General features: G+C 33.3%; 2 protein-coding genes across 2 annotated transcripts; both read left to right on the forward strand.

Annotated features, from left to right (window-relative positions):
* Positions 1–304: 304 nt before the first annotated feature.
* Positions 305–1,911, forward strand: LOC132172463 ((3S,6E)-nerolidol synthase 1-like; the record flags this gene model as incomplete). The annotated part of the gene is made up of 4 exons (XM_059583973.1): positions 305–441; positions 525–663; positions 798–1,046; positions 1,599–1,911. Coding segments are annotated over 4 exons (816 nt in total), but the record flags the coding sequence as incomplete, so codon positions are not given.
* A 5,773-nt stretch (positions 1,912–7,684) lies between these two features.
* LOC132171923 ((3S,6E)-nerolidol synthase 1-like) lies at positions 7,685–10,217 on the forward strand. The gene is made up of 7 exons (XM_059583338.1): positions 7,685–7,896; positions 8,003–8,270; positions 8,380–8,752; positions 8,862–9,080; positions 9,190–9,328; positions 9,426–9,674; positions 9,850–10,217. The coding sequence occupies exons 1-7, from the start codon at positions 7,708–7,710 to the stop codon at positions 10,138–10,140; spliced, it is 1,728 nt and encodes a 575-aa protein (XP_059439321.1). The 5' UTR covers positions 7,685–7,707; the 3' UTR covers positions 10,141–10,217.
* The last annotated feature ends 256 nt before the right edge of the window (positions 10,218–10,473 follow it).

Genomic DNA, 10,473 nt, shown 5'->3' on the forward strand with positions numbered 1-10,473 from the left:
AAGGCAAATTTAAATTTTTATAAATTTTATAAAAGTCTATGAGATATTTCGTCCGTACGTAAAATCATAATAGTGGGATAAAATTACAAAGGGCTAAAATATGATTAAGAAAAATCATGTACGTAAAATTATATATATATATATAGTCTAATAAAAAAAGATTTGAATGAAGGATTAATGAAATTAAAATTAAGAAAAATATGCTTAAGAAAAAATTACACAAAGAGTCGTCAGTCTACACTATCGTTTCACTCCCTTTTTCTATTCCATTGCCAAACACAGCAATCAATAATAATTTTTATTGTGTCTTACAGATCCAGACATGTCAGACGAAAGGATTGAGCTCACAAAACCCATTTCTCTTATCTACATAATAGACGACATTTTCGATGTTTATGGAACGATTGAGGAACTCACTCTCTTCACAGAAGCTGTCAACAAGTATGCATCTATATATCACAGGAATTAATTTTCTCTTCTCTTGCCCTATCAACCAATATTACTGATTAATAAATTGCACACAGATGGGATTTTGCTGCTCTTGAGCAACTACCCGAGTACATGAAGATATGCTTCAAGGCTCTTTACGACATCACCAATGAAATTAGTAACAAGATACATCAAAAGCATGGATGGAACCCAATAGACGCTCTAAGAAAGACGGTATATATATATGTCAATAATTAATCATACCATCTGAAAAGAAAAATATTTATTGTCAATAAAAATAAAGCATATATATATCTTCATGAAAATTATAAATATGACGCACATCTCCATGATTGTTGCAACTGCAGTGGGCGAGTTTGTGCAATGCCTTTCTAGTAGAGGCGAAATGGTTTGCTTCTGGGCACTCACCCAGGTCAGAAGAGTATTTGGAAAATGCAGTTATTAGTTCAGGGGTTCATGTCGTACTTGTTCACACTTTCTTTCTTTTGGGCCAACGTGTAACCAAGGAAACTGAAGATCTTGTGGATAACCTACCGGGCATTATTTCTTCTCCGGCCACAATTCTTCGGCTTTGGGATGACTTGGGAAGTGCCATGGTAAGCTGCCAATTATTAAGATATTCTTCTGTTTTAAAAATTCACCAAAATAGAACTAAAATTTGCCATATATCGTCTCCTTTATTGGTTTGGGTTTTTTGTTTGGCCAGTAAAATATCAGGTGATATTTTATGAATCTCTGTTGCTGTACTTTTAATTTCGACCGTTCAATTATATGAAGAACTAAAAACACGATACCACATAAATAAAATTAAAAAAAAAAAAAAAGATAAAGAAAAAGATAAAGTACAAGGAATATAAATGAATGGAATGGTCATTAAAGTGACATCCAGGCCATTTCTAGTCATTTGGCCAACATTTTTGTGGTGCCAGCTGCAGCCCTATCTGTACCTGCCACGTACAGGTAACTTGTGTTGACTTGTGAGGCATTGCGACAATATTGTTGGGGACCTCGGACAAGATTTTTAGACCAAAAAAAAAAATTTATTACAGAAATCACAAGGAAATATTTCCTGAAATCAAAATATGTTTAAGAATATTTTCAAAGAGAAATTGAAAATTCTTTACACCAAATGGTTGATGTGAGTACAGGATGAGAGTCAAGAAGGGCGTGATGGATCATACATAGACTACTACGTGAAGGAACACCAAGGTTGCTCCATCAAAGAGGCACGAGAGAAGGTTGTGAGTATGATTGCAGCCGCGTGGAAGCTGCTAAACAAGGAGTGCCTCTCTCCAAATCCATTTCCAGCAGCATTCACTAGGGCTTCTCTTAATATTGCAAGAATGGTTCCATTGTTGTATAATTATGACGACAACCATTGCCTTCCAAGCTTCCAGGAGCATTTGAAATCCGTGCTTTATGAAAGCGTCTCACTTTAAGGGAAAAAAAAATTATCTATATATATATCAAGCCTTTGCTTAATTTCTATATTGTAAACACCTTTATTGGATGTATTAGAAACTAAGCCAATGAGCTGCCAGCCATGAAGTAAAATTACTCCTTCAACTTGATGTTCTGAAAAGGCCTTTATCTTCAATTCCCAAGCTCTTACTGTGTTAAGATTATGTATGTATTAGATATGTTTTTTTGATGGTTACATTTATATAAATCTATAATTTGTCCATAATTTATATTTAAACTGTTAAGTATGACCCGTTGAGAAGGATGAATTAAATCCCTCCCATTGGATATTCCTCGAGTTTCTTCGGAGCCAAAGCTTCCTTGCCATAACCGCCATCAACTCAAATTCATCAGCTTCCAATCTGTGGTTTCCATATAAAAAAGAAAAAGAAAAAAAAAAGACGTGCACAATTTTTTTCTCTTTACAAGTCTTTCACTCTCATCCCACGTCCCTCTCTCTCCACTATCCAAAATTAGCCTCTCTCTTCTTTTTTCTCTCCACGATCGACTCTCTCTCCACCTCTCTCTTTCTCTTTTTCAACTCACTAACATTAACAAAAATATGATTTATTGGCCTAAACATTCAAATAGGAGGTAACCTTTTCACACCGACAATATTTTGTTTAAATTTTAAATTTTTTTACTCATAATTTTTAATAATTGAACCATGCAAACTGCAAATATTGAAAGGGTTTTTCATTTTTCTATTTTTTTTTTAATAAATTAAGTGTCATAATGCATTAAGATCTCTCCCTTTATTAAAACACGATTTTTCCTTAATTAATGCATTTTGACAGTTCTTTTTATTATCTCGCGTTTATCTCTCTCCCTCTCACCCTAAATCACGTATGTCTCCATTACTCTAAACGCACGTCTCTAGCTCCTTCCACGGGAACGACAACATTTCAAAACCCTTTCCTATAGAAGTTGGTGGTTGCACAAAGTTTATTTAATCAGTTTCATGGAAAGATATGTGATTGCAATTTACTTATGTATAACTTTAATTTTTTTCTTTATTTAAATGAATTTTTTTTTTTTTTTTTTTTAACCTATAAATTTAAATGAAACTTCAAAATTAAATTATAATGAAGAATCTCGTGCATAGCGCGAGTTATGAGCTAGTTTGTATAAACTCTAAATCATCATAATTAAGAGCCTTTTTGGAGCTTCCTATTGCATATGATCTATGGAAGAAGATTTGGCAGATGTAAGTTCCTAATGAAGTCAAATTGTTCGTGTAGAAGGCTTGTAATAATTTGTTGTCGGCAAAAATTGAATTTATTTAAAAGACAAATAGTTCTTGATCTTTATGCACCATTTGTGGATTAGAAGATGAGACTAGCTACTAGCCACACATGTACATTGTGGAGGTGTCCAGTAGTGAAAGATACATAGAGAATATGTGCCCTATATAAGTTATTGGATTTCTGTGAGAAAAAACAACAAATATGTTGCTAATATTACTCTTTCTGTAATTCTCCAGCAATTTCCACTTCTAATCTATCTTAATACAATTTTCTTTTTAGTGGATATAGTCATAGTTCCATATAAAAACGCACTTGAATTTTTGAATTTAGAAAAAAACATAAATTTATTTAGTTGCATAAAACTTGACATATTTAGTTGCCTTAATATGATAATATCTACATCCTAGTCAAAAGTATATTAATGATATATAGGAATTGCTCTTGCAAGTGCTACATTATGTTCTAACATTCACTCATGTCATTGATAAATTCGATCCATTTGTTCTACTGTATTAATATTGATATGGCACTCGAGTTGCTTGAAAATTTTGTAAGAAGGACCACAATTATGTTGATATTAATCATTTCTTTCCTAATAAGCAAGTAATATATATTCAGTTTCAACCTAATTCATGAGCCTTCGTAAAACCTGAGATAAACCTCACATGCTATGATTGTATAATACACAAAATAACGATACCCACCAAAAAAAAAAAGGCCTCAATTGTTAATTTAATGGTTGGTTTTTCCTGTCATATCATCTACTTGTATGGCAGTTTTAAGGTCAAATAATTAATTATCGTATATAAGGTCAGATTTTATATATATATATATATATATATATATATATATATATATCTTTGATTGTTTTGGTTTTCATGAAGAGATCGATGCAGATTAAGAAAGATCGAACCACATTGTAATTTAAGAAACAAAATTTGAAATTAAATGAAGATATATGATAAAGAAAAGTATCTAGAAATTGGGTCAAACATGCATGTATATAGCATAGCATTAAATGAAAATTAAGATAAGATTAAGGCATCTAATCTGAATTAGGCAATGTGTGGTAGAAAATGTTGTCGTCCTTGAATAAACTCTATGTACAACAACCACCAATTTGGAGATATTGGAGATACATTCACCTGTAGCCACAGTAATTTGTGTGGTGGCCGGCAGTACTGCCAGTATGTTACTTGTGCATTCCAATAAGGCAGCCACTGTGATGAACGAGTACGAGAATGACGCATCTCTCTTTCCACAACAACGATATTTCTGAGTTGGTTGGTTCACACGTCTTAATTTCTTCCGTTAAAAAAAAAAAAAAAAATTCGCTGAACTTTTTTGATTTTAAAAAGGTGTCGGTCTAATGTCTTTGACTTTTTTGGACTAAATCAGCTTTTTCCCTTAACTACGTGTGTCACGTTTAAAACATTATATGTCGTATATAAGGCACCACTCACGTTCTCCGTCTCTCATCCACAAGCTGGTGAAAACAAGAAAAGCAAAAACAAAAACCCTAGCATATATGCCATTGCCGGCTACCCTACATTGGCTTCGTTTGGTAAACGGTTTTGTCATAATTTTAGTCATAATTTTAGCACTACATTATTTATCTCACTTTTTCATTTTTTTAATATTCTTACTTTTATATCACATAAATTATTTTTTATTATTATTCAAATAAAAAAATTACTATAAAATAAATTTTTTTCATTTTTTCATAGCAAACATTCTTACTTTTTTCATTTTTAAAAAAAAATATATTTTTACTTTTTTTTCACATCAATCATTTTTTGCTACAGTATCGAACCAAAATCAAAACAAAATCGTTTATCAAACAAATCCAATGTCTGAAACAACAAATTAAAGAGATGTATATATAATTTTACCCATGATTACATGAATATGATCCAACCTAGTCCCATAGTCCGACATCAGGCATATATAGGTTGTCTGTGATCTTTAGCATCTCTTTAATTTGTTGTTTCAGACATTGGGTTTGTTTGATAAACGATTTTATTTTGGTTTTGGTTCGATACTGTAACAAGTGATTGATGTGATATATATATCCTTCAAACTAACACTCAATTTGCAATATATCGGCTTCTAACTACTAACTAAAAATTGAACAATATCTTCATCAAATCCTCTGCTTTTTTTATTTTTTTTTATTTTTCAAAATTTCCATAGGTACGTATTTATTGAAAAAAAACTGTAAGGGCATTTTAATCTCATTGACAAAATGGGCAAATTACAATTTTTTTGTTGTTTGGAGTACATTAATGCAATCTTTAGTTCAAAAGAGGGTATTACAAATTGGGAGTTAATTAATTTTTAGAAAATATGTGTATTTTTTCCTTTTTTTTTTAATTTTTAGTGTTGATTAGAGAGGCACTGATATGACTTATATGTGACACATGTAACCATAGAAAATTGTCAATTTTGACAGTAAAATAATAAAAAGACCTATTGAAAATTTGAACAGGAGATTAAACTTTTTTTAAAAAAAAAAGGCAAAATTTTAAGTGCTAAATATGTTTTTTCCCCAACCTTTTTTAAGCATTAATCCTAGGCTTTTATGTCCCCAAGATGTAGTTCAATTGGCTGAGACCATGCTTAATGAAGCGGATGTCACTAGTTCGAATCCCCCTCCCCTTCTCTTATGCGGACATGTAAAAAAAAAAAAAAAAAAACTGGGCTTTTATAAAATGATTTTTATCTAGTTCTCTTAGTAAGATTTAAATTAAAAGAAATGCTAAATATTACATTTCTATCTCGTTCTCATCTAATTGAGTTGATGTGGCTGGCAATGCCCATTAGTATTTATTTATTTTATTTATTTATTTATTTTTTAAAACAATGACTGATCAACCAATGGCTATTAATGGACACCGCCACATTGATCCACCCAGTGACATGGACTAGATTGGAATAGAAATGTAGAATGTAACTCTGTCTCTCTGACCATTCATTCGCATCTTATACGTGATTTTACCATATTGAATTAAACTTTACTTTGCAAAAAATTTGTTTTCTAGAACTTTTGACAGTCTTTCTTTACTTAATACTAAACGGTAATTGAGCTTTAATTAACAAATGAATCAAACACAAGAGGCTGTTAATTAAGAAGCCCAAAGAAACAGAAGACAAATTTTGCAAATTAAGCAGAACTGCTTCCCTAGCTACCAATAAATTAATGAACAATCTTATACGCACCGAAATATATATATATATAGGTTAATTAGTATTTGGTTTTTAATTTTTACAATTAGCTTTACAGGTTTTATCCAACTTCTAAATAGACTGTCATTTTTTCATTTATTTTTTGAAAAACTTCACTGAAGACCCCTGAACGTCTATCCGTTTTGAAATACCCTCTTAAACTTCGAAATCTCTCAATTTCGTTTTCTGAATTTTCAATTGCTCTCAATTTGGACGCCTTCGTCGGATTTAAAACGTTAAAAGTAAGACAATGACGTTTATATCCTTGACTTTTAAAAAAAATTTCACATTTACCCTTATTTCCAAATTAAAAATAATAATAATAATAAAAAAGAAATAAAAATAAAAATTCTGGCCAAGACCCACGCTGGTCTGGCCAGTGACTCGCGTGGGTCTCTGGCCCCAGCGCTGGGTCACTGACTCACTGGCCAGAGACCCATCGCGGGCCTCAGCGCGCCAGAGACCCGCGTGGGTCCCTACCTGAGACCTGCGTGGGTCTTGGCCAGAGACCCAGCGTGGGTCTCGGAGCGAAAGAACTGGCCAGGTCCTACGAGACTCAGATTCTTGGAGACCCGTGGAATCATGCTTGAACATGGTCTTTTTTTTTTTTTGCTTTTTTTTTTTTAAAAAAAAAAAGGAAAATTAGGGGTATTTTTGTCTTTTTAAGGCTTAACGTTAAACGTTAACAGTTAAATCTGACAGATGGGTCCAAATTAAGAGCAATTAAAAGTTCAGGAAACTAAATTGAGACATTTTGAAGTTTAAGAAGAGTTTCAAAACGAATGGAAGTTCAGGGGCCATCAGTGAATTAGTTTTCCCTTTATTTTTCAATACAAATCTTGTAAAATTTCAATTATCCTCCTAATAAAAAATATACACAAATTTTTTTTTATTTTCCAAAAAAATAGAAGTGCCAAAACAGATCATGTACATGAAAAAATAATGTAAAAATAAACATGGGTGGTAAGGAAGTAGACGGGTGGGGCACGCCACACGCAGCACACGCTAGTACTAGTTAAAATGGATGTGACGGATAAAGGGAAGTAGGAAGATGGTTACTTTGTAATTTGTATGATTTAACTAAAAACTAACTTGACCGAAGACGAAGCTGACAAAAAAGTCTAGACAAAAAGATAGCAGAGTTTCAACTTTCAGACATATAGGATATTCGAGGATGAAAAACGAAAAACATGTGTCTTAGAGGATTAAAAACGTTTCCAAAAGCATCTTTCGAATCCTATAAATAGGTTGCCAACAAGCTACTCGTACCATCAAAATTACAAACCAAAACATCTCTCCTCTTGTGATTACTCATTAGTTCTCCATGGCACTGTCTACTAAAGCTTTCTTTGCTTCCTCCATTCCTCCAATTGCTCCAAAAAGAATTCCACAAACTCCCAATTCAAACCCCTTCAGCCTCACCTCTTTGCCTAGTGCTCACAAAGATTGGAGCATTGCCCATCAAGATAACGCTATTTTGTGGTCTACTCCCTTAGAACGTGAACGTGGTAGGGTAAGTAATTTTGTGCTTCTTAATTAATTACGTACCTCGCTAAAACTTGAAGTGCTCAATTCCAATTTCCAAACCTCACTCTCTTAATTGGTGATCTCATCTGCAGGACGGTTTTAGCCTCCAACATGAACAGAAAATGGAAGAATGCGGGCATGTACTAAGGAAAGTACGAAAAGATGATCCATTTGAAAGTTTAAACATGATTAATGCTGTTCAACGCCTGGGAATTGATTACTACTTCCAACAAGAGATTGAAGCAATTTTACATAGCCAATATCTAAAATACATCGCTCATGGTGACTGCGGCCATGAGCTTCATGAGGTTGCTTTACGCTTTCGACTCTTGAGACAACAAGGCTACCATGTGCCTGCTGGTCGGTATTAATTAATAACCTTTCTTTGCCTCTAAAACCTTATTCTATACTAGAATTGATTATATCTATATGTTAATTAACTCCATTAATTATATATGGTTTGGAACAGATATATTTAACAACTTTAAGGACAAAGAGGGAAAGTTTAACAAAGAACTGGCTGAAGACATTGACGGATTGATGGCTTTGTATGAAGCTTCACAGCTAGGTATAGAAGGTGAAGACATACTTGAAGAAGCTGGAAACTTTAGCGAGCGGCTCCTGAATGCACGGGTGAGACAACTTGATGATAACCAAGTCAGAGTTGTTGGGAGTACTTTGAGGCATCCTTATCACAAAAGCTTGGCGAGGTTCATGGTTAAAAACTTTATTGGAAATTTCCAAGACAGAAATGGATGGTTAAACGATTTACAGCAGCTAGCAAAAATGGATTTCAATATGGTCCAATCCATGCACCAAAAGGAAATTGTTCAAATTTCCAAGTAAGTTTAATTAATTATTAATGATCACTTGTTTTAATTACTTAACTATATTTCATTGCCAAGATAATTTGTTCTCACCTCTAACGTCAATTTTTGTCGTCATATATAGATGGTGGACAGATGTTGGTTTGTCTGAGGAGCTAAAGTTTGCCAGAGACCAACCACTCAAATGGTACACTGTTTCCATGGCCTGTCTTACAGATCCAGACATGTCAGACGAAAGGGTTGAGCTAACAAAACCCATTTCTCTTATTTACATAATAGACGACATTTTCGATGTTTATGGATCGCTTGAGGAACTCACTCTCTTCACAGAAGCTGTCAACAAGTAAGCATATATATATATATATATATATATATATATATATATATCTATCACTGGAGTTAATTTTCTCTTCTCTTCCCCTATCAACTACTGATTAATAAGCTGCACACAGATGGGATTTTGCTGCTCTTGAGCAACTCCCCGAGTACATGAAGATATGCTTCAAGGCTCTTTACGACATCACCAACGAAATTAGCTACAAGATATATCGGAAGCATGGATGGAACCCCATAGACTCTCTAAGAAAAACGGTATATATAATATTTCTTGCTTATATATATATATATATATATTTCATCCAAATTAATTTCCAACATCAAATTAATCTAGCTACTTTGTTTGTTGCAGTGGGCGATTTTGTTCAATGTCTTTCTAGTGGAGGCAAAATGGTTTGCTACAGGGCGGTCGCCGAAGTCGGAAGAGTATTTGACGAACGCAGTTGTTAGTTCAGGGGTTCATGTGGTTCTAGTTCACATTTTCTTCCTTTTGGGTCACCGTTTAAATAAGGAAACTGTACAACTTGTTGATAACATTCCGGGGATTATATCTTTCCCGGGCACGATTCTTCGGCTTTGGGATGACTTGGGAAGTGCCATGGTAAGTATAGGAAACATAAAGTTCGATCACATCCTGTTGATTAACTAAACCCTCAAACAAAACAGTTTTGGATTATTCAAAGACCAATTCAGAAGTCAACCTAGTTAATCTATCTAGTTCTTGCACATGTTTCTCATTGAATAATTTAATTAACATTTTAAACGTGTAATTGAAGGATGAGAGTCAAGACGGTCATGACGGATCATATATAGACTACTACATGCAAGAAAACGAAGGCTGCTCTATTAAAGAGTCACGAGAGAAAGTTGTGGGTATGATTTCAGACGCGTGGAAGCAGCTAAACAAAGAGTGCCTCTCTCCAAATCCATATCCAACAACATTCACTAAGGCTTCTCTTAATCTTGCAAGATTGGTTCCATTGTTGTATAGTTATGACAACAACCATTGCCTTCCAAGCCTCGAGGAGCACATGAAATCCATGCTTTATGAAAGTTTCACTATGTAATTAGCTAATTAATATCATGTAAAATTACTCAATAATCTTTGTGTTCAGAAGAAGCCTATATATATCTTCTCAATTGCAATCAACATTCTTAGTCGTGAATTTAAGATAACTAAAATAAATAACAAGAATTCATAGGTTTGTGAATCACATGTTGTAATTTTAAGGGAAATTACAGTTTACTCCCCCAAAGTTGACAGCGTTTTTCAATTCGAACATCAAAGTTTTAATTTTTGCAGTTCAACCCCCCAAAATTTCAAATTTTTACAATTTGACCAATTATATCCAAAACTTCCCATATTGCCCCTAATTTTTATTTTTTTATTTTTTATAAAA

This window comes from Corylus avellana, chromosome ca2 (genome assembly GCF_901000735.1).
Source record: "Corylus avellana chromosome ca2, CavTom2PMs-1.0".
Classification (NCBI taxonomy): Eukaryota; Viridiplantae; Streptophyta; class Magnoliopsida; order Fagales; family Betulaceae; genus Corylus; species Corylus avellana.